Source organism: Bos taurus, chromosome 6 (genome assembly GCF_002263795.3).
Source record: "Bos taurus isolate L1 Dominette 01449 registration number 42190680 breed Hereford chromosome 6, ARS-UCD2.0, whole genome shotgun sequence".
NCBI classification, from domain to species: Eukaryota; Metazoa; Chordata; class Mammalia; order Artiodactyla; family Bovidae; genus Bos; species Bos taurus.
Genome location: NC_037333.1, coordinates 93,071,070 through 93,096,448, shown reverse-complemented (window position 1 = coordinate 93,096,448; position 25,379 = coordinate 93,071,070). Strand labels below are relative to the sequence as shown.

Sequence of the window (25,379 nt, the reverse complement as noted above, 5' to 3'; positions counted from 1 at the left end):
CCAAGAAAACTGCCACATGACAGCTTTCAACACAAACTTAAGGGAAGAAGAGAGAGGTCCCCGGGCTTCTGTCTCCTGCCCACTTACATTATATTCATAGAAGACCCTTCTCTGTTAACGTCCACTGCTGACCTGCTGAGGCTTATGCTAGAGTAGGCATATTCAGAAAACTAAGAGTACTATTGTGTAAGTGTATAAAGGCTGTCGAGACCAGGAATGGAGACCTTGGGTGTCCTTTGAGAAGGAAAACCAATATACCAGTGGTTTATCTTTCAGACATGACCAGGGAAGACTTTTGAGCAATCTGCCAGCTTCCAAAATGCCTTTAAAATTTACAAGGTAGAATTTGGCTAAATCAGTAGTACCTAGTTAGGGAGCCCTTGTTCAGTCACTAAGTCGTATTTGACTCTTTGCAATCCCATGGACTGCAGCATGCCAGGCTTCCCTGTCCTTATCTAGATAAGGGAGCCCTTATCTATATGTTAAATGAAAGAATAAAATATTGGAGTGAAAATACCAGGAAACTGTGGGGAATTTGAAGGCCTGGGAAAAGGCTGACCTGGCCTGCACCACCTGCTTTTCAATTTACTTCAGGCCAAGAGGAGCAGGGAGAAACTTGGCTGCACGTGTGGCAATTTACAACTGCCCTGTCAGTACAATTCGAGATAATGAAGAGAGAAATCTCCCTATGGCCAGCCAGATGCACTAATTATACAATCTAAACATAATTAAGAGGCGCTATGAGCCCATCTCCAGACACCGCAGGAGGTGACTATGTGTCCCAGGGAACTGCTACCACAATAGTCACTTCATGCACAATAAAATCAATGGGGCATATTTTTTAAGAATTAAGCTGATTTGGAGGCCAGTCTTGAATTCTTCTTAGTAGGTGGTGACCATCTGACAAGTCCTGATTCAGATTCTTGCTGGACTCACACTGGTAGGAGCACAACATCTTTTTTTTTTAATTGGAAGACATTGCTTTACAATGTCGTGTTGGTTTCTGCTGTACAACAACTTGAAGCAGCTCTAAGAATACAAATCTCCACTTCTTCCTGAGCTTCCCTGCCACCAACCACTCCCCTCATCCTAAACCCTCCTAGGTCATCAGAGAGCCCGAGTTGAGTTCTCTGGGAACACAAGCTTTTAAAGTGTCCTTAAAATGCTATTAATGTCAGCTGCTGCTGCTGCTGCTAAGTCGCTTCAGTCGTGTCCAACTCTGTGCGACCCCAGAGATGGCAGCCCATCAGACTCCACCGTCCCTGGGATTCTCCAGGCAAGAACACTGGAGAGGGTTGCCATTTCCTTCTCCTATGCATGAAAGTGAAAGATGAAAGTGAAGTCGCTCAGTCATGTCCGACTCTTAGCGAGCCCATGGACTGCAGCCTACCAGGCTCCTCCATCCATGGGATTTTCCAGGCGAGTACTGGAGTGCGGTGCCATTGCCTTCTCCATTAGGCCAACAAAACAGCAAATTCCTCTGTAGTCCTCCTTATCCCACCTGCAGTCCCATTCCTCCCTACAGGTGATATCTGGAACAAGTTCACAGGATACATCAGAGCAAGTTTATACTGTCACTGCTTAATTTGTACCAGAACCACAGTTACTAAAATAGAGGAACTGAATTTCCAACCCACCAATCTAGGAGCCTCTGCGAGGATTAACGGTCCATTCTCAAAGCCCCATCTGTGCAGAAAGGGCATTTTCCGCTGACCTTCCCGTCTGTAATCGAAAGAGGAGACTAACCTCAAATATGCCTAAATGGTGAGCGCGTATCCCTTAATTGCTTAAAAACAGCACAGTTCAGGAGGCCGTCTCTCAAATCCTCCCATTGCTACTTAGTAAGTAAATCCTTATTTGTCACTATTTCAATTACAGTAAAGAGTCTTTAAATAAAAGACTCATTAAGGATGACAGCGGAGACAGAGGAGAGAGACCCCAGACACATTTACGTGTAGCCTGTTTCAGATCATACACATTACCTCCATTTCAGACTTCATATATCACTATATATTAAATAGGTGGAGCGAGGAGGGTAGCTGGAATTCCAGTTATTTGTTTATGTGTCTGCTTGCTCACAAACCCGGTGAAGTAGCACGTTAAACCCACAAATTAATGAACACATTATAAGGGAGCCTGGAAGCGGAGTATCGGCTCACGCTGAAATAAATACATTTCTTATTTTTAAGCAAGCAGTGGATTCCATTTGTTTTCTAAATGTGCACAGCATGTGCACATGCTAAAAATGTAAATATGTAAAAAATTAATATTTTGACTCAGCAGTGGCAATATCCTCTAATACTTCATCCTGCTGCTGTGAGGAAATTATATGAGGTCATCACGGTGTGAGGCTTTCTTCAAATCACAAAGGCTCTGCTTCGAGGATCAGTGAGGATTACCCACAATCATGATGGATGGAAGCACATGGCAGTGAAATGACTTATTTCACGTCTTTGGAGCCAAGTCAAAAAAGCTTGAAGATATTAAAGTAAATGTGTACTGTCGAAGCAATGGCTTTGCATGTTGGTTTTATGGGGCCATGACTCCTTAGCTGATAAATAATGGACCTATAAAAATGTATTTAGATACACAGTGAGGCTTTTAATAATGTCCTGTCAGTCGATTAGGTTCTTAATGCAACCACATTAAATGTGTTTGGAAGCTGTTAAAATAATCAGAACTTGTAGCTATTCCTCATCAGGCGAGAAGGAAATGATTCCATGCTGAAGCTCAGGGTCCTTGAAGTGTGTACGGATTCTGAATTTGGATGCCACTTTGAAAACTGATGGGGTTCTATTTGTGAGGCAAGCATAGCAGGAAGCCAGAAAATAACATACAGATGGCAGAAGTAAAAGAAGCCCCTCACTTCCCCTTTGGAACATTACTTTGGTCCTAGCCCACCCACCAGTCAGTTCCGTCGCTCAGTCATGTCCGACTCTTTGCAACCCCATGGACTGCAGAATGCCAGGCTTCCCTGCCCACTGGAGAAGGGAATGGCAAACCACTTCAGTATTCTTGCTTTGAGAACCCGATGAACAGTACGAAAAGCCCACTCATGAGCGCTTATAAATCGTGTGCTCTGTTTAGGGTTAGCTCTGAGTTAGTACAAAAACAAATAAATAAAACTTGCCATTTTTCAGTGTCTGTGGCTGCAGTTTTACCCTGGGAAAAACCAATAAAGAAACAGCAACAAAGCCCACTACTGTAGACAGAGCTTAACGATACAGGACAGTGATTTCTGCCCAGTGTTGACAAACTTACAAATGTGGTGAGAAGCCCAGGGTAGCACCCACAGAGACAGGCGGCTAGAAGAAGAAGGGAGCGAGAGGCAGCGTGAGATGTAAGAGTGAAGCTCCTTCCTCAGGTCTGATGCAATTTCTTGCTGCCAACAGGGGAAATAAGCACCCTTCCTGTCCAAGTATCCTGACACCTTGTATCTAACCTCTCTTCCCCCCAGTTTATGTTTTAATCTTGCCTTCCCTCCAATATAGAAAAAAGTTCACTTCAGTAACACCTCCGGGATGTCCGTTGGGTGTGAGGAACTGTGGAAGCTACTGCGGCAGACAGAGCATTGAGTCAGTGAGACCCTTCCCTCAAGACGCTCAGGACAAGGTCCAATGTCAGAAGAAAGCCACACCTAAGATACAACTGAAGCTGAAGCTCCAATACTTTGGCCACCTGGTGTGAAGTGCCAACTCATTGGAAATGACTCTGATGCTGGGAAACGATGAAGGCAGGAGAAGTGGGTGACAGAGGATGAGATGGTTGGATGGCATCACTGACTCAGTGGACATGAGTCTGAGCAAACTCTGGGAGATAGTGAAGGACAGGGAAGCCTGGTGTGCTGAAGTCCATGGGGTCGCAAAGCGCCAGACATGACTGAGTGACTGAACAACAACAAAATACAACTGGCATCTAAGGAGGGCCAGAGAATTATTTATCCAAAGGAAATAAGAGGGACTTGAGCTTTGCAAGATGTGGCGGTGACTAGAATGTGGAAGAGGGGTGGGAAGGAAGTGGGTGTAACTCAATTTTAAATTATAATTATGATCAACTCCTTTGAACAATGCAAAGGTTAATTGGAGTATAACTTGTAGTCAGCCCTCTGCATCCCCATTCCTCCATGTCCTCAGATTCAACCAACCACAGACAGTATAATACTGTAGTATTTACTAGTGAAAAATATCTGAACACGAGTAAACCCATGCAGTTCAAACCTACATCGTTCAAGCATCAACTGTACTTACTTTTGAATTATACTGGTGAAACATCAGTAGTGGATGAAGAGAGTCAGGAGAAGGAAAAAAAGTACCACCTCTGGTAGAGGTGAGGCAGGTATTCTTTCGTGCTTTTTGAGTATATTGTTCCTGTGGATCAAATGTTCAGAAAGCAGACATATCCCTTCTCAAAGAAAGGAATGAAGGGAAAGGTATTTAGAAGAAGATACAGAGAGATTCAAGGGGAAGAAGTGAGGAAGTTTCTTCTGCTGTTGTTGTTTTTAGGAGATTATGTTAATCTTCCAAACACATAAGAAAGCAAAGATATAAACTGGTGGGAGTGAGAGTTTAGGGAAAGTGTAGTGAGTGTATATGGAAAGGCCATGGTGTGCAAGGTGCCAAAGCCTCAGAAAGAACGACAAGTAATACTGTTTCGGAGAAGAGAAGGTCCTACTGGACCTAGATTGGGTCATGAAGGCTGGTGACCCAGGGTTCACACGTGTACCCTCTGAAGTGGCGCTGCTTCAAAGCCAAGCTCTACTGCATACTAGCTGTGGAACATTGGGTAAGCTGGTTAATGTCTCTTACCTTAGTCTCTCGGGTTACAACGTGGAAATGTTACTAATCACAGCTCTGACCTTCCAGGGTCACAGTCAGGATTAAATGAGACAATGTATGGGAGGAGTTAGTACATAGTAAGTGCTCAATACACATTAGCCATTATTGTTAATCTGGGGCAAGCCCAATCAGGACTGCCATTGATACTGATGATCACACTTACATCTAAGTCATGATTTTTGCCTATTACATGTAAATGGAGAGATTTATGTGTGTAAAAAAAGTAGGTAAGTGCAGCCATAGCAATTTTTCTGTCTTTAGTACTTAAGGACAACCTGTGGAACCCAAATTCAATGGTATTCTTTACACATAAGCAGTCAAACCTTCTCTACAATTCAGGCCCTGGCCTGTAGTTCTGAAGACAAAGCAATCCTAACTTCATTGGGAGCCCTGCCAAGTTGAAGACTTTTAAGTAAGGTCATTTCCAAGGCTAGGTAGATACTGTCTAGTAAAAGTCACAAAAAGGAGAAAATACAAAAGTCACAAAAAGGAGAAAAGCTGCTGTTCTTTTTTTCTTTTTTAATTTAGGAAGGCTTCAATTTAAGCATAGGTCATGTTCTTTTTTTCCCCAAAAGTTCAAAGAAAAGAAATGCTTTGAAATATTCAACCATTTTTCAGCAGACAGCACAGTCCCTTAAATGCAACACAAACTCTGAGAACAAGAGAGAGACAATCATTGAAAGTTCCAGACAGAGATTGGATTTGCATCTCTTAGTTCCAGCAATAGGAGATAGGGTGACAGATGAGAAATTGAAAAAAGAATGTGCATTGCCAGAAAAGAAGATAAGCAAAATGAAGAGGGAAATGTTAAAAAAAATAAGACACAAGAAAATTGAAAAAAATATAGAGATAGAAGAACAGGGCCAGATGGAATGAAATAGAAAGTGAAACAGAAGAGATAAGAAGCAAAAAAATGTAAAAAAAACACAATGGGTTGTACAAGAAGATTCTTGATGTAATTACTTTAGGACACACTGAAAGGGGACTAGACTGAAGTAGATGTTAGGACGCTAGAATCAAATCATTCCAACATTTCTTGATCACCATCTATGTGCTGATTAGGCACTGAACTGAGCTCTATTCCCACTTCTGCAGGAAGGTTTCTTGGGATGACAAAGTTAAGTGAGAAAATACTTTAAAAATTATAAAATTCACCAAACCACACCATTATTGCTATTAATAAGAACATGAAAAGCAGATCTCATCCCAGGTTAAACCTTGGAAGTCATACTTAACTCACCAAGCGGTAACTCTATCCCCTGCTGGTTATTGCCCAGAACCATAGCACAAAAAATAGCCAATCAAGTTAAGTTACACAAATACAAGGGAATGTTATTTAGCCATTAAAAACTACAATTACGTGGATTCTTCCAATGACTTGCTAAGACATGGAAATATACAAAGTGATACTTAAGAGAAAGACAAAGAAATACAGACATGCCTCATTTTATTGTGTTTGACTTAATTGTGCTTTGCACCTATGTTTTTTTCTTTTGCAACCTGAAGGTTTGTGGCAACTCTACTCTGTCAGATGACAGTTAGCATTTTTTAGCAATAAAATATTTTTATTTAAGGTATAGTCATTGTGTTTAAGACATAAAACTATTGCACACTTAATAGACTACAATATAGTGTAAACATAATTTTTATGAGTACTCAAAAACCAAACAATATGTGTGACTTGCTTTATTGTGATAGTCACTTTATTGCAGTGGCCGGAAACCAAACCCAACATTTCAAAGGTGTGCCTGTACATAGCTGCTGATTACAACTATGAAAAACGCATGTATTTAACCACTGGAAAAGATTAAAGTACATGTAGGAGTAATACAAATTATTGAATTTTAGTAGGTGTTAATGTTTTTATTTAAAGTTTATTCATTTAATACAGATACACGTAATATGGAGCTTCCCTGGTGGCTCAGATGGTAAAGAATCTGCCTGCAATGCAGGAGACACGGGCTTGATCTCTGGGTCAGGAAGATCCCCTGGAGGAGGAAATGACAACCCACTCCAGTATTTTTGCCTGGAGAATGCCCATGGACAGAGGAGCCTGATGGGCTACAGTCCATGGCATCGCAAAGAGCTGGACATGATTCAAGCAACTTGGCAAGGGATACACTATATAAATCCACTGCAATCTTAAATGACTTCCTTAGCATTTAAAACAGACCAAAAAATTCTTGCAGCTTTCCCCAGTAGTGCTGCTCCAACCGTCTTGCCATACGAGACTCTGAGGATCCACCTTTTAATCTACAACCAGAAAATTTCTTGAGTTCCTATTATTATATCTGGTCTCATCAAGTAGGACAAAATGGTTAAGCATTGCACAAAAAGTTCGTTCAGGTTTTTCTATAAGCTCTAAGGGAAGGGACTTCCCCAGTGGTGCAGTGGTTAGGAATCTGCCTTATGGCTCAGGGGGTGCAGGTTCAATCCCTGGTACTGGAACTAAGATCCCATGAGACACAGCACAACTAAGCCCACAAGTCACAGCTACTGAGCCCTTGCTCCCTGGAGCCCACACCACAACTAGAGGGAAGTCTGAGTGCAGCGACTAAGACTCAACACAGCCAAAAATAAAATTAAAAAATAGGAATAATTTAAAAAAAAAAATAGATCTTATGGGAAAACCAAAACCAACTTCTGGCCAACCAATATGTAACTTCTGGAATGACTCTCCAGGTTAAAATCTTGGCTCTATCTTCCAAATTTTGTCATTTTGAGTAAGTGGCTTGAACCTTTCTTCAGCTCAGTTTCTTCATATGCAAAATGGAGATCACATTAGTACCCGCCTTGGAGAATCACTGTCAGTATTAAATGGCAAAATGCATTCAAAGCAATTTAGCACAGTGCTTGTCACATACTAAGGGGTTTCTAGGTGGTGCAGTGGTAAAAAATGGGCCTGCTGATGCAGGAGACACAAGAGACTCGGGTTCAACTCCTGAGTCAATAAAATCCCCTGGAGGAGGAAATGGCAACCTGATCCACTATTCTTGCCTGGGAAATTCCATGGACAGAGGAGCCTGGCGGGCTACATCCATGGGGTTGCAAAGAGTTGGACACAATGGAGCAACTGAGCACAGCATTGCACTGTCATATACTAAGCTCTCAGTACAGTCACCTATTACTAGACACCATGAAAAGACCACTCACAGAGAACATGAGCCAGTCAATGCCAAGTGGTTCGAAATCCAAAAATGACAAGTCAGGAGCTGCCAAAAGCAAGCTGGTCCTAGAAGGGAAGGAATCTGAGCAAGGCCAGAAGGGATGGATGGGTAGGATTTTGATGATGAAAATAAAGTATTAACTGTTACAAGTTTTAGTGTGTGCCTTTTTTCTTCTTTCAGTTTACAGTCTCAGGAGCAGCTACAGCAAGATATAGAACAGTGCCAACCTTCCTCACACGTGTGTGTGCGTGCTCAGTTGCTTCAGTTGTGTCCGACTCTTTGCAACCCCATGGATCGTAGCCCACCAGGCTCCTCTGTCCGTGGGATTCTCCAGGTAAGAATACTAGAGTGAGTTGCCATGCCCTCATCCAGGGGATCTTCCCCACCCAGGATTGAACCCGGGTCTCCTGCAACTCCTGTACTGCAGGTGGATTCTTTACCACTGAGCCATTGGAGAAGCCCCCACACCCCACACATAGAAACTGCTATAAAGCAGAACTGGCTCCCACATCTCTGGCTTCAAGTCACTTTATCTGGAAGCAGAGAACTGGAGCACTGGTTTCTATAGGGCTCTATCCCACCCAGTTCTTAATGATATTCAAGTTGAACTGTTTCTTTTTTCATCACTCAGTGTTGCAATTCTCACAGCTTATTTCACAATAAGGATTTGTTGCTCTTTAACCTGTGCCTTTCAACTGCTTCACCACACTTTTCCGTGTCCTCTTTAAGAAATGATTGACAGTAATTGGGGAAAATTGTGGAAGGGACTCAAGAAGTTTCGTTTTGTTTTTAATGATTTGGAAGAAAAAAGATATTAACAGGTTTTCTAATTTGTCAACTCAGATTCAGAGAGCAAACACATCTCAGACCCAGCATTAGAGGAAAATTACTGATTGCTCCCTGATGCTCTTCAACAGTTGAGAGAGTGGCAAGCCTAAGCAATCTCAGGGCCCTCTCTGTTTGTCCACAGAGAAAAGAAGGAAGAAAGGAAGAGAGAGAGGGGACCAAGGGATGGAAGGAAGGAAATTTGCAATCTGAGTACAGCTTGAGTATTTCATTTGATCTTGAGGAAGTGCCAACAAATTGTCCAACATACTAACACCAGCTAGGAGAAGGCAATGGCACTCCACTCCAGTCCTCTTGCCTGGAAAATCCCATGGACGGAGGAGCCTGGTAGGCTGCAGTCTATGGGGTTGTGAAGAGTTGGACACAACTGAGCGACTTCATTTTCACGTTCCACTTTCATGCATTGGAGAAGGAAATGGCAACCCACTCCAGTGTTCTTGCCTGGAGAATCCCAGCGATGGGGGAGCCTGGTGGGTTGCCATCTATGGGGTCGCACAGAGTCGGACATGACTGAAGCAACTTAGCAGCAGCAGCAGCAGTGCTGGGCTTCCCAAATATTGTTCTGCAAAGCATTGGTTAACTCTGGGAGAAGCTATAATTAATCGAGGGGAGGGATACAGCCCCCTTCATTTCAGAGATTTACAATGCACACTTGCTTATTTAAGGTTTTGATAAATTCCATAATAAAGAAAGCTGCTTAACTTTACTTAATCAAGAGTTTGCCAAATTTATTCAGCCAGGAGACATGTTTTTATGCCACACCTATTAACCACTGGTTAGAACTCAAGTACTGGAATACAATATGAAAATTCTGAGAGTAGTAGTTCTTTCCTGATGCTTGTCTTCTTTTGCTTACACTCTGGCACAGATTTATGAGAAAACAAACCAGCATTTAAAAAATTACTGCATAAACAAAATTTAATCCCTTAGAATTCTGCCATCCTGACAAACCAGCTATTTAAAATTTTGCAGTCTTTGTAGAAAACAAACCTACAGCTACCAAAGGGGAAATGTAGGGAGGATAAATTCAGAGTATGGGATTAATAGATGCACACTACCATATGCAAAATAGATAAACAACAAGGATTTACTGTATAGCACAGGGAACTATATTCAACATCATATAATAAATACCGGAAAAGAATAGAAAAACAGGCAATATGAATATATATATCAATAATTAATTTAAATGTAAATGGATTAAATGCTCGAACCAAAAGACACAGACTAGCTGAATGGATACAAAAACAAGACCCATATATATGCTGTCAACAAGAAACCCACTTCAGACCTCAAGACACATATAGACTGAAAGTGAGAGGATGAAAAATATATTCCATGCAAATGGAAAGCAAGAGAAAGTTGGAGTAGCAATCCTCATAGCAGACAAAATAGACCTTAAAATAAAGAAGATTACAAGAGATAAAAAAGGATACAACGTAGTGTTCAAGGGATCAATCTAACGGGAAAACCTAACAATTGTAAATATCTATGCACTCAACATAGGAGCACCTCAGTACATAAGACAAACACTAACAGACATAGCCCCAGTTGACAGGAACACAATAATAGTAGGAAACTTTAACACCCCACTCACACCAATGGACAGATCATCAAAACAGAAAATGAATAAGGAAACACAAGTCTTAAATGATACATTAGATGAGATGGATCCCATTGATATCTTCAGGATATTTCATCCAGATACAGAAGAATACACCTTCATCTCAAGTGCACATGGAACATTCTCCAGGATAGACCACATCTTGGGTCACAAATCAAACTTCAGTAAATTTAAGAAAATTGAAACTGCATCAACCATCTTCTCCAATCACAATGCTATGTGACTAGATATCAATTACAAGAAAAAAACTGTAAGAAACACAAACACATGGAGATTAAATAACACATTTCTAAATAACCAACGTTACTGAAAAAATCAAAAGGAAAATCAAAAAATTTCTAGAAACAAATGACAATTAAAACATGACAACTCAAAACCTATGGGATGCAGCAAAAGCAGTTCTAGAGGGAAGCTTATAGCAACACAGTCCTACCTCAAGAAACAAGAAAAACATCAAATAGACAACCTAACTTTACACCTAAAACAACTGGAAAAAGAAGAACAAAAGAACCCCAAAATTATAGAAGGAAAGAAATCATTAAAACCCAAGCAGAAATAAATGAAAAAGAAATGAAAGAAACAATAGTAAAGATTAATAAAACTAAAAGCTGATTTTTGAGAAGATAAACAAAATTGACAAACCTTAGCTAGACTCATCAAGAAACAGAGAGAGATAATCAAATCAACAAAATTAGAAATGAAAAAGGAGAGGTTACAACAGACAATGTAGAAATACAAAACATTATAAGAGACTATTATGAACAACTATCAGATCAGATCAGATCAGATCAGTTGCTCAGTCGTGTCCAACTCTTTGCGACTCAATGAATTGCAGCACGCCAAGCCTCCCTGTCCATCACCAACTCCTGGAGTTCACTCAGACTCATGTCCATGGAGTCAGTGATGCCATCCAGCCATCTCATCCTCTGTCGTCCCCTTCCCCTCTTGCCCCCAATCCCTCCCAGCATCAGAGTCTTTTCTAATAAGTCAATTCTTCGCATGAGGTGGCCAAAGTACTGGAGTTTCAGCTTTAGCATCATTCCTTCCAAAGAAATCCCAGGGCTGATCTCCTTTAGAATGGACTGGTTGGATGTCCTTGCAGTTCAAGGGACTCTCAAGAGTCTTCTCCAACACCACAGTTCAAAAGCATCAATTCTTCAGCACTCAGCCTTCTTCACAGTCCAACTCTCACATCCATACATGACCACAGGAAAAATCATAAACTTGACTAGATGAACCTTTGCTAGCAAAGTAATGTCTCTGCTTTTTAATATGCTATCTAGGTTGGTCAGAACTTTCCTTCCAAGGAGTGTCTTTTAATTTCATGGCTGCAGTCACCATCTGCAGTGATTTTGGAGCCCCCAAAAATAAAGTCTGACACTGTTTCCACTGTTTCCCCATCTATTTCCCATGAAGTGATGGGACCGGATGCCATGATCTTCGTTTTCTGAAACACTTTAAGTCAACTTTTTCACTCTCCACTTTCACTTTCATCAAGAGGCTTTTGAGTTCCTCTTCACTTTCTGCCATAAGGGTGGTGTCATCTGCATATCTGAGGTTATTGATATTTTTCCTGGCAATCTTGATTCCAGCTTGTGCTTCTTTCAGCCCAGCATTTCTCATGATGTACTCTGCATATAAGTTAAATAAGCAGGGTGACAATATACAGCCTTGACATACTCCTTTTCCTATTTGGAACCAGTCTGTTGTTCCATGTCCAGTTCTAACTGTTGCTTCCTGACCTGCATACAAATTTCTCAAGAGGCAGGTCAGGTGGTCTGGTATTCCCATCTCTTTCAGAATTTTCCACAGTTGATTGTGATCCACACATTCAAAGGCTTTGGCATAGTCAATAAAGCAGAAATAGATGTTCTTCTGGAACTCTCTTGCTTTTTCCATGATCCAGAGGATGTTGGCAATTTGATCTCTGGTTCCTCTGCCTTTTCTAAAACGAGCTTGAACATCAGGAAGTTCACGGTTCACATATTGCTGAAGCCTGGCTTGGAGAATTTTGAGCATGACTTTACTAGCGTGTGAGGTGAGTGCAATTGTGTGGTAGTTTGAGCATTCTTTGGCGTTTCCTTTCTTTGGGATTGGAATGAAAACTGACCTTTTCCAGTCCTGTGACCACTGCTGAGTTTTCCAAATTTGCTGGCATATTGAATGCAGCACCTTCACAGCATCATCTTTCAGGATTTGGAATAGCTCAACTGGAATTCTATCACCTCCACTAGCTTTGTTCGTAGTGATGCTTTCTAAGGCCCACTTGACTTCACATTCCAGGATGTCTGGCTCTAGGTCAGTGATCACAGCATCGTGATCATCTGGGTCGTGAAGATCTTTTTTGTATAGTTCTTCTGTGTATTCTTGCCATCTCTTCTTAATATCTTCTGCTTCTGTTAGGTCCATACCATTTCTGTCCTTTATCGAGCCCATCTTTGCATGAAATGTTCCTTTGGTATCTCTGATTTTCTTGAAGAGATCTCTAGTCTTTCCCATTCTGTTGTTTTCCTCTATTTCTTTGCATTGATCGCTGAAGAAGGCTTCCTTATCTCTCTTTGCTATTCTTTGGAACTCTGCATTCAGATGTTTATATCTTTCCATTTCTCCTTTGCTTTTTGCTTCTCAGGGGCAGCAGCTGGGAGGAGCAATCCCATGCCCAAGGCCAGGGGCGGTGGCCGGGAGGACCAACCCCACGCCGTTGCTGTGCGGGCACAGGAGGGCCTAGAGGAGCTATCCCACGTTGAAGGTCAGGAAGGGCAGCAGTGAGGAGATACCCCGCATCCAAGGTAAGGAGGATTGGCTGCGCTTTGCTGGAGCAGCCGTGAAGAGATACCCCACGCCCAAGGTAAGAGAAACCCAAGTAAGACGGTAGCTGTTGCAAGAGCGCATCAGAGGGCAGACACACTGAAACCATACTCACAGAAAACTAGTCAATCTAATCACACTAGGACCACAGCCTTGTCTAACTCAATGAAACTAAGCCATGCCCATGGGGCAACCCAAGATGGGCGGGTCATGGTGGAGAGATCTGACAGAATGTGGTCCACTGGAGAAGGGAATGGCAAACCACTCCAGTATTCTTGCCTGGAGAACCCCATGAAAAGGCAAAATGATAGGATACTGAAAGAGAAACTCCCCAGGTCAGTAGGTGCCCAATATGCTACTGGAGATCAGTGGAGAAATAACTCCAGAAAGAATGAAGGGATGGAGCCAAAGCAAAAACAATACCCAGCTGTGGATGTGACTGGTAATAGAAGCAAGGTCCAATGCTGTAAAGAGCAATATTGCATAGGAACTTGGAATGTCAGGTCCATGAATCAAGGTAAATTGGAAGTGGTCAAACAAGAGATGGCAAGAGTTGAATGTCTACATTCTAGGAATCAGCGAACTGAAATGGACTGGAATGGGTGAATTTAACTCAGATGACCATTATATCTACTACTGCGGGCAGGAATCCCTCAGAAGAAATGGAGTAGCCATCATGGTCAACAAAAGAGTCCAAAATGCAGTGCTTGGATGCAATCTCGAAAACGATAGAATGATCTCTGTTCGTTTCCAAGGCAAACCATTCAATATCACAGTAATCCAAGTCTATGCCCCAACCAGTAACGCTGAAGAAGCTGAAGTTGAATGGTTCTATGAAGACCTAAAGACCTTTTAGAACTAATACCCAAAAAAGATGTCCTTTTCATTATAGGGGACTGGAATGCAAAAATAGGAAGTCAAGAAACACCTGGAGTAACAGGCAAATTTGGCCTTGGAATACAGAATGAAGCAGGGCAAAGACTAATAGAGTTTTGCCAAGAAAATTCACTGGTCATAACAAACACCCTCTTCCAACAACACAAGAGAAGACTCTATACATGGACATCACCAGATGGTCAACACTGAAATCAGATTGATTATATTCTTTGCAGCCAAAGATGGAGAAGCTCTATACAGTCAGCAAAATCAAGACCAGGAGCTGACTGTGGCTCAGACCATGAACTCCTTATTGCCAAATTCAGACTGAAATTGAAGAAAGTAGGGAAAACCACTAGACCATTCAGGTATGACCTAAATCAAATCCCTTATGATTATACAGTGGAAGTGAGTAATAGATTTAAGGGCCTAGATCTGATAGAGTGCCTGATGAGCTATGGAATGAGGTTCGTGACATTGTACAGAAGACAGGGACCAAGACCATCCCCATGGAAAAGAAATGAACAACTATATGGCAATAAAATAGATAACCTGGGAGAAATGGACAGATTCTTAGAAAAGTTCAATCTTCCAAGACTGAACCAGGAAGAAATAGAAATTATGAGCAACCCAATTCCAAGCACTGAAATTGAAGCTGTCGTCAAAAATCTCCCCAAAACAAAAGCACAGGACCAGTTGGCTTCACAGGAGAATTCTATCAAACATTTAGAGAAGAGCTAAGGTCTACCTTCTAAAGCTTTTCAAAAAATTGCAGCGGAAGGAACACTTCCAAACTCATTCTTCGAGGCCACCACTACCCTGATACCAAAACCAGACAAAGACAACACAAAAAAAGAAAACTACAGGCCAGTATCACTGATGAACATAGATGCAAAAGTCCTCAACAAAATTTTAGCAAACAGAATTCAGCATCACATCAAAAAGCTCATACAGCATGATCAAATTGGGTTTATTCCAGGGATGCAAGAATTCCTCAATATATGCAAATCAATGTGATATACCATATTAACAAATTGAAAGATAAAAACTATATGATCATTTCAATAGATGCAAAAAAAGCCTTTGACAACATTCAGTACCCATTTATGATTAAAACGCTTCAAAAAATGGACGTCGAAGGAACCTACCTCAACATAGTAAAGGCCATATATGATAAGCCTACAGCAAAGATTATTCTCAATGGTGAAAAACTGAAAGCTTTCCCCCTAAGATCAGGAACAAGACAAAGGTGTCCACTTTGGCCACTATTATTCAACATAGTTCTGGAAGTCCTAGCTATAGCAATCAGAGAAGAAAAAGAAATAAAAGGAATCCAGATTGGAAAAGAAGAAGTAAAGCTCTCACTGTTTGCAGATGACATGATACTGTACATAGAAAACCTTAAAGACAATATCAGAAAACTAATAGAGCTAATCAGTGAATTTAGCAAAGTTACAGGATACAAAATCAATAATACACAGAAATCACTTGCATTTCTATATACTAACAATCAAAAATCAGAAAGAGAATTTAAGGAATCAATCCCATTCACAATTTCAACAAAAAGAATTAAATAAATATCTAGGAATAAATTTACCTAAGGAGACGAAAGAACTGTACACAGAAAACTATAAGACACCAATGAAAGAAATCAAAGATGACATAAATGCATTCAAGTCAGTTCTAATGAGGTGGATGAACCTAGAACCTATTATACAGTCAGAAAGAAAAAGATAATTACCATATTCTAACACACATATATGGAATCTAGAAAAATGGTACTAAAGAGTTTATTTACAGGACAACAATGGAGAAACAGACATAGAGAATAGACTTATGGACATGGGGGAGGGGAGGAGAGGGTGAGATGTATGGAAAGAGTAACATGGAAACTTACATTACCATATGTAAAATAGATAGCCAATGGGAATTGGCTGTATGGCTCAGGAAACTCAAACAGGGGTTCTGTATCAAGAGAGGGGTGGGATGGGGAGGGAGATGGGAGGGAGTTCCAAAAGGGAAGAGATATATGTATACCTATGGCTGATTCATGTTAAGGTTTGACAGAAAACAGCAAAATTCTGTAAAGCAATTATTCTTCAATAAAAAATAAATAAATTAATTAATTAAAAGAAAAAAGAATAGAAAACATGTATACATATATGCAAATATAGCTGAATCACTTTGCTGGACACCTAAAACTAACACCATATAGTAAATAAACAATACCTAGATTAAAAGTGAAATAAATAAAATATTTCAGCCTTCTCCTCTACAATATCACTCTCAGTATTATCTCCTTTCTACCTAAGAACTAAAAAGTACAGCCTTCCCATTAGACATTCCAGAAAAACAATGTCATTTTTTAATGCATCTTCATTTGAATATGTCTTCTTCATGTTTTCTTTTTAATTCTCATCCTTTTTCTATGAAAAAGAGAAAGGTTTTAGCTGAGAAAGACAAAGAGAAGGAGCACCCCAGGCTTTGAAATTTGGGGACAACACTGTTGAGATGTGAGCAAAGTATAAAAAACAAAAATCTATGGAGGAAAACAACTGGTTTTCCATAACACCTCACCATGTCAGCTGCAATCTTATCCACTCTTACCTCTCATCCCAGTTCATTTGTCTTTGTTGAAAGCCTTCAGCTCTGGCCCCAAATCTCACAAACTGTATTTGCTTTGATAGACTTGGAGGGATAAAAAAACCTCATACGTGTGACATCTCCATATGTGATAACACAGTGAGGTTATTGGACCTGTTCCCAGGATGTGCTTATTCTTGTCTGTGTGATAAATTAGATGTAATTTTCTTTCTTAAACAGCTAAGAGCAATTAAGAGGTCTCTGATGATGATCTTAGGTTAGGTACAGCTCAGAGATAGAATAAATCCTGTGAGTAAGTCCTATCAACCTCTAAAGTTCACACGAGACAAAAGCAGAAGAGAGGATGCTTCTCCAGGGCTTCCCCTGTGTCAGATTTTCCCAGGGACTTTGGAAATACACTCTATTGAGGGCACTGCGTGGGTGGACTCTCTTCTGCTTTGCTATCACCAGGGCTCCTCCTAACACCTTCCAGAGTTTAGATAAAAGCCACTGAAATATTCCAGGAGTTTAACTTATGACATGACTGAAGCAACACTTGAGCTAAAAAAAGAGTTCCAGGACTTTAGGCTCAGGGTGAAAGGAAGATAACAGATGAGTTTATGGCTCACTGAGACCTCCATCCTCCTCCTGGACAGCTACCCCAGATTGTTCAATAGTCCCACCTGCACAAGGTCAAATATATCATCTTCCTATTCTGGTCCTTCACAACTGTTTCTCTCATTCCTTGAACTTACTAGACCAGAATCCTAGAAATCATCCCCCAGATTCACTCTCCCTTAGCCTCAGTGAAACTGACACTATTTGATCTTTTTTTCCCCCCCACAAAACAGCAATCTCAGATGGGTCAACCTAATGTACAATTAATGCTTACTGAAGCTGTGCCCTGCTCTTCATCCCGTCAGCAACTTTCTCATCAAAGGGCTTCATCTCTCACAAGGATTCCTACAACTCCCTCCCAAAGGACTTTCTGCCCCCATCTTCTACGCAATCTTCTGCACAACTTTCTCTTTACAGAAACGTAATTAAAACGCTTCCTTCCTTAAAAACCTATCACAGCCTTGATACCAGGGCATGTTCTCCTCAAACAGAACCCACAAAGGCCTCATGACCTGGCCTGCTTCCTTCTGCTTCAGGGCCCAGCACCTGGAGGGACCTGGCATTCTACTGAACTCTCTGTTGATGCCTGAATAGAAAACATTCTTTGACTTGTTTTCTGGAATGCTCTCCTCTCCAAATCTCCAAAGCCCTCTCATTCTTACTCATGTTTCCAAATCATCTGTTATGACTAGTTCCAGAAGGCCTTCACCACCCACTACACATATGCACACGTGCACATACACACATACACACACACACATATGAATGCACATACATACACACACACATTCCAGCCTGGGATAGGGTGCTGTCCCTCAGCTCATATAGTCACAATAATGTCATATTCAACAAACATCTCCTTCCTTCACTACACAGTGTGTTTCTGGAATGCAAGCACTATATTTTATTCATCTGGGCCTCCTCAGAGCCTAGGACAGTGCCTGGTAGGGAGCATGTGGGTAATAAATGCCTGATGAAGCCATACATGAACAAATCCATTATGATTTTACAGAGACAATTGGGAGGTATTTGGAAAGGGCATATATTGATTAAAAAATAAACCTTGGGGTCAGTGCACTTCTCTAAAAGGTCAACAACTAAAATTACTGGTCATATTTTTCTGTGATAAATATTGATAAGCTACTCTCAACTCAGGGCTTCTCAGGTGGCGCTAGTGGTAAAGAACCCACCTGCCAATGCAGGCAGACATAAGAAACATGGGTTTGATCCTCAGTTGGGAAGATCCCTTGGAGGAGGAAACAGCAACCCACTCCAGTGTTCTTGTCCGTAGAATCCCATAGACAGAGCTACGATCCATAGGCTTGCAAAGGGTTGGATAAGATTTAAGTGACTTAGCACGCACGAGTGCATTCTCACTCAACAAAAGATTTCCAAGTACCAAACAACAGGTTACCTTATTTAAAACTTTCACCTAATCTCAGGACAGACAAGGTGTGTTCCTTTCAGCTTATATTAATGGAACCTGATATTCCAGGGCTGGGGACTTTAAGAGTCATTTGGCCTACTAACAGAAGCAGAAGATATTAAGAAAAGGTGGCAAGAATACACAGAAGAACTGTACAAAAAAGATCTTCACGACCCAGATAATCACAATGGTGTGATCACTCACCTGGAGCCAGACATCCTGGAATGTGAAGTCGAGTGGGCCTTAGGAAGCATCACTACGAACAAAGCTAGTGGAGGTGATGGAATTCCAGTTGAGCTATTTCAAATCCTGAAAGATGATGCTTTGAAAGTGCTGCACTCAATATGCCAGCAAATTTGGAAAACTCAGCAGTGGTCACAGGATTGGAAAAGGTCAGTTTTCATTCCAATCCCAAAGAAAGGCAATGCCAAAGAATGCTCAAACTACCACATAATTGCACTCATCTCACATGCTAGTAAAGTAATGCTCAAAATTCTCCAAGTCAAGCTTCAGCAATACATGAACTGTGAACTTCCAGATGTTCAAGCTGGTTTTAGAAAAGGCAGAGGAACCAGAGATCAAACTGCCAACATCCGCTGGATCATGGAAAAAGCAAGAGAGTTCCAGAAAAACATCTATTTCTGCTTTATTGACTATGCCAAAGACTTTGGCTGTGTGGATCACTACAAACTGTGGAAAATTCTGAAAGAGATGGGAATACCAGACCACCTGACCTGCCTCTTGAGAAACCCGTATGCAGGTCAGGAAGCAACAGTTAGAACTGGACATGGAACAACAGACTGGTTCCAAATAGGAAAGGAGTACGTCAAGGTTGTATATTGTCACCTTGCTTATTTAACTTATATGCAGAGTACATCATGAGAAACGCTGGGCTGGAAGAAGCACAAGCTGGAATCAAGATTGCCAGGAGAAATATCAATAATTTCAGATATGCAGATGACACCACCTTTACGGCAGAAAGTGAAGAGGAACTAAAAAGCCTCTTGATGAAAGTGAAAGAGGAGAGTGAAAAAGTTGGCTTAAAGCTCAACATTCAGAAAACGAAGATCATGGCATCTGGTTCCATCACTTCATGGCAAATAGATGCGGAAACAGTGGAAACAGTGTCAGACTTTATTTTTCTGGGCTCCAAAATCACTGCAGATAGTGATTGCAGCCATGAAATTAAAAGACGCTTACTCCTTGGAAGGAAAGTTATGACCAACCTAGACAGCATATTAAAAAGCAGAGACATTACTTTGCCAACAAAGGTTCATCTAGTCAAGGCTATGGTTTTTCCTGTATTCATGTATGGACGTGAGAGTTGGACTGTGAAGAAAGCTGAGTGCTGAAGAATTGATGCTTTTGAAGTGTAGTGTTGGAGAAGACTCTTGAGAGTCCCTTCAACTGCAAGGAGATCCAACCAGTCCATTATGAAGGAGATCAGTCCTGGGTATTCATTGGAAGGACTGATGCTAAAGCTGAAACTCCAATACTTTGGCCACCTCATGTGAAGAGTTGACTCATTGGAAAAGACTCTGATGCTGGGAGGGATTGGGGGCAGGAGGAGAAGGGGATGACAGAGGATGAGATGGCTGGATGGCATCACCGACTCGATGGACATGAGTTTGAGTAAACTCCGGGAGTTGGTGATGGACAGAAAGGCCTGGCGTGCTGTGATTCATGGGGTCACAAAGAGTCAGACATGACTGAGCAACTGAAATGAACTGAATGCTTCTTTATTCCACTGATCCCATATAAGCCTTAAAAAGTTAATGCAATTCCTAATCACCTAATTTACCATCAAAGAGGCCTCTGGACATTGGATAGAACTGAGCTGATTAAAAATTAAAAATTACCGATCTGCTTATATAAACATTTATTTATAAAATGGCCCTAGCATAACGTGTTTAGGTTCCACACTCAGAATAGTTTGAAAATAGAAAAGCCATTATGAAGGTTCAACCTTCTAACATCTCTATCATCTTTACAGCTTCCAATCCATCTTCCATGCAGCTTGCAGCCTTCCTGCCTGTAACATAGTCTTAGCTCTCACAGTTCCCTCTAAAACTCTCATAGTCCTATCATTGCCCACAAGAGTCAGTCCAGATTTTTCAGCCTAGAACTCTGCATTCTGTAGACCCTGGCTCCAACTTACATTTTCCAATCATTTCACCTAATTCGGCTTAATTCAAACCAGGTCCTTCAGCCAGGTTGGACCACTCTCACTGGCCACGAATGGCCCACATGTGCTACTGCTGTCCCTGTTTCCCAGTAGAAATACACCTGGAATGCCCACCCCATTTCCCTCTGTCTAACAGAATCCTAGCTATTCTTCAGGAAGAATTTTAGGCCCCACCTGTCCGTATCTTTTATTCCTCCCTCCTCCATACATACCATACTGCCTAAAGAGGCTATGATCCATAAATTGCTTTGTACTATCTGTTAACTGTACTTGTGTCATCTCCTTAAGTAGCCTGGAAGATCTCTAAGTCCCCTCAAACTCAGCACCCTGGGCTCAGGTGATCCTCAATAAATATCTACCAATGTGCTTTAACCGTGTCAGGACCTCTTAGGAGTTGCTCCTTTGTATCCTAACATAGGAATCAGTGCTAGGCTCCTCTGTCCTTGGAATTCTCAGGCAGGAGGAATACTGGGGTGGGTTGCCATGCCTGTCTCCAGGGGATCTTTCCAACCCAGGGACTAAACCTGAGTCTCTGGCATTGCAGGCAGATTCTTTACTGTCTGAACCATCAGGGAAGCCCCTCTAGTTGTGGGCTATCACATCCATCTGAAGCCTGGACTCTCTGAGTTTCTACTTTCCATTGTTCCTAAAATGTTTGTAGTCGCTATAATCAGGTTTTGCTCTGAATCCTAGCAGGTCTTGGCTGCTTTCAAGAGTTCTGTCTTCCTAGGGTATAGATCTTGGACTCTCATGTCAAGTCATTTTTTCACTCTTTTATTATTTTTTTTTTGGTGGTACTACACAGCTTGTGGTTTCTTAGTTCCCCATCAAGGATCAAAGGCAGGCCCCCAGCAGTGAAAGTGTGGAGTCCTAACCATTGGACCACAAGGGAATTCCTTCTAATGTCTAGTCTTAAGCTCAGTGTTAGTCACTCAGTTCTGTATGACTCTTTGTGACCCCATGGACTGTAGCTGCCAGGTTTCTCTGTCTGTGGGATTTCCCAGGCAAGAATACTGGAGTGGGTTGCCATTTCCTTCTCCAGGGGATCTTTCTGACCCAGGGATTTAACCTGGGTCTCCTACAGTGCAGGCATATTCTTTACTGTCTGAGCCCAGGTCATGCTCAAAAAGAAATAAATCACCCGGGACTGGGGCACCCCAGCCACACATGAAGCACTAATACCATTTACTCACTGTGTTGAACGGGCCACCTCGATACTCTGATGGAGACAACTGGCCACACTCCCTCCCTGCCTGGGAACAAGCCCTACAGCCAGGTCAGCCCCTCCAGGGTGTGTCTAACCAGAATTTTCAGCCTCCCCTTTTGCCCAGTGGATCCCAGGATGCTTCCCACTCAAGCCCTTCAGAGCGTGACAACAGCAGCTATAGGCAAATCTCTTCAACTTTCTCATGCAACTTGGAGAATTGGGTCAAGAAATATAAAATAACCCACTAGTCTGTAAATCCCCCTTTCCAGACTTAAACTCTTTGAGGGTACAATCGTCGTCTTATTAATCTTTTTTTTTTAATATATTCTGAGCATATGACCACTGTTAGACACTCAAAGATATTTATTGTAGGAATGGATGGATGAACACAAACACTGCATGGCTACTGCATCATTATCCAAATTCCAGGTTTCTTTCCAGTAAGCTGCTTTTTAAACAAAATCTGTGGCCACACCCATGCAGCATGTGGGATCTTAGTTCCCTGATCAGGGATTGAACCTGTGCCCACTGTATTGAGTGCACAGACACTTAACCACTGGACCACCAGGGAAGTCCCAGTAAAGCCGTTGCTCTTATTATTGCTGCTTATTTTTCTTTTTTGGTTTCCTAATTTACTTCCTTTTAAGATCTGAGTACTAAACTGAGGAGGAAAAAAAAAATCCCATTTCCTGAAGCAACTGATTTGCTTCTAGGTTGATCTCCCTACACTTTTGTGCCTGGTTGTTGTCGTTGTGTGAGCTCAGGGCTGATGACAAAAGTTCTTCACAGCAGGAGATAACAGATAGCAGCAGACAAGAGGGCAACAGTTTTCAGACTGCGTGACTATCTTGAACCTACTTCTTGCGGTCTGAAGCTAAAGTGCGCTGCATGCATGTAAGCAATCATTATCATGACTTCAGTTTTCATTAATATGAAGTTCTAAGATTTTTTCAGGAACTGCAAGAGTATCATTAGAAGATTCCACTTGAATCCACAGATATTTACTAAATGTCAGATAGAAAGCAGTGAAGTGAATTTTTGGACATGAGACAAACATCTCCCAAGAGAGAGCTCTTAATCTGATGACAAAGGACAAATATAAGAGCCTTCTGGGGCCTGGCATGAAGAGCCCCAGGCTTAGGCTAGGGATTTCTGAGCCTGTGACAGGGACTCACTTACCAGCACAGTAGCCCACGAGGTTGAGGAACTGCTCCTCTTTACAGCGGGCCCTGCAGCTCCCAGCAGTCAGAGGAACGTGAGGGTGGCAGGAGATGCAGTCAGACTCCAACGGGCCGTGGCATTGCCTGCAGGTGGGGTGGCACTCTGGAAGGAAAAGCAAGAATCGGGGTTGGAGTTAGCAGCTCAGCATGTACACACACGAAGTATTTGGTGTACTCCACCAATTACACTAAGAACAGACTTCAAATGCTAATCATCTTTTGAAAAAGACTCCTGAGCAAGGCTGGCACGCCCTTTGGCATTAACCAAAAGACAGCATTTCTAGGGTCAGCAAAAACATTGCCCACGAACAGAACATGGGATCTAGAAACATTAAAATGAGAGAAATTGGGACTTGCCTGATGGTCCAATAGCTAATCTCCCAATGTAGGGGGCCCAGGTTTAATCCCCAGTTAGGGAACTAGATCCCGTATACCACAACTAAGAGTTCATATGTTGTAACTAAAAAGATCCCACACGCCGAGAGGAAGGCTGAAGATCGTGCATGCCTCAACTAAGACCCAGTGAAGCTAAATAAGTAAATAAATATTTTAAAATTTTTTAGAAAATAAAATGAGAGGAATTTGTTGCTCAGTATGACCATTCCCATCTATATAAATCAGGAAGTTCAGATCAAAGTAAAAAACCAGAAAAACAAGTGGTAAGACTCTCCCTCTCTAAAATTCAAAGAGCTAGATGGAGAAGAGGGAGACAGTTTGCTTCTCAGAAATCCCCAGCAGGCACAGGTAGAACTACCCACAGCAGGGGAAGTGAAAACTTCTCACAGAGTCAGATGCCAACCCTGCTCTCCCTCCAGGCCACAACTTGAATGCCTGTTTTAGCAGCAACACTTAATTAAAATACAAAGAGCCGAAAAAGGCCTCTTTCTGGAGGTTATCCTGAACCACGTTTAAAGTTCAATTCCTTAGACAAAACTGTCAAAGCTATGTTTTCCCCAGAAAAACCACCAAATTACTGAGAGGTACTACACTGAAAAAGAGCAGGGAGTCCCAGTAGGTGCAGGCAATAAAGATAAGGATGGCAAAGAATAAAAGAAAGTTGCAGCTGCAACTGCTCTTGTGCTGCCAAGATGGGCAGCGGGAGCAAGTGTGCGTGGAAGGAGACTGAAGGGTTTGTCTGCCAAGGATGAGGAAATCTAAGCCTGTCTGATTCCAAGAGGAGGGGAGGTAAAGCACCAGAGCCGGGTAGTGCTTGCTGGAACTAATGACAAAGAATTCCCTTCTGGTGCAGAGCTGGTGGGAAGGAAAGGCACAGATTTCCAGTAAAGTCAACTTTGTCTGGCAGAAGGCCAAAAGAAGATAAGATGTTATAGAAAAAAAAAAAAAGCAAGCAAACAAACTGCTGATTAGAAGGCTAGCATTAACCATCACCAGTTCTACATTCCTTGAGGCTCTTAAATCTGTAAATATCCATTGGAAAGATACTGGCACTCTCAGGTTGATCTCTATTGCCCAGTGGCCCCTCCCTGCCAGGATATTTCCAGTGACCTTGGAGCCCTGCTGCTTGTGGTACTGTTACTGAGTCCAAGTCCCCTCTGCTCACCCCACGACAGACCGATAAATCAGTAGACGAGGTGTTGAGGCAAGGAATAACAACCTTATTTGGAAAGCCGGCAGATCAAGAAGATGGCAGACTAGTGTCTCAAAATAACCATCTTATCAGGGTTTGGATGCCAGGTTATTTTACAGAGGAGGAAGAGGTGAGGAAGTAAAGTACAAAGGCCATTAATCTTGCAAATACCCCCTGGAATGGTCAGCTTCGGGAGGGGCTGTGTTAATTAGAATGTCTCTCTGGACAACAGCACTTTGGTTTCACATTCAGGCAGAGGGGCCGGGTTCCCCGAGGTAGGGCATTATGTACAGACAATATCCTTTCAGTTTAGGGAAGCAACAGAAAGTAGAAGAAACAGATTCAACCTGTAGCCAGATTTTTTTATTCTTCCCTATAAAAGTACCTTTCATCTGC

The 25,379-nt window shown here is 41.8% G+C and overlaps 1 protein-coding gene across 1 annotated transcript in view; it reads right to left on the bottom strand.

Annotated features, from left to right (window-relative positions):
- Positions 1-25,379, bottom strand: part of FRAS1 (Fraser extracellular matrix complex subunit 1) — a 534,366-nt gene that overhangs the window by 199,039 nt on the left and 309,948 nt on the right. Inside the window, 1 exon segment of the mRNA XM_059887796.1 lies at positions 23,355-23,498. Coding sequence (XP_059743779.1) covers positions 23,355-23,498 — 144 coding nt within the window.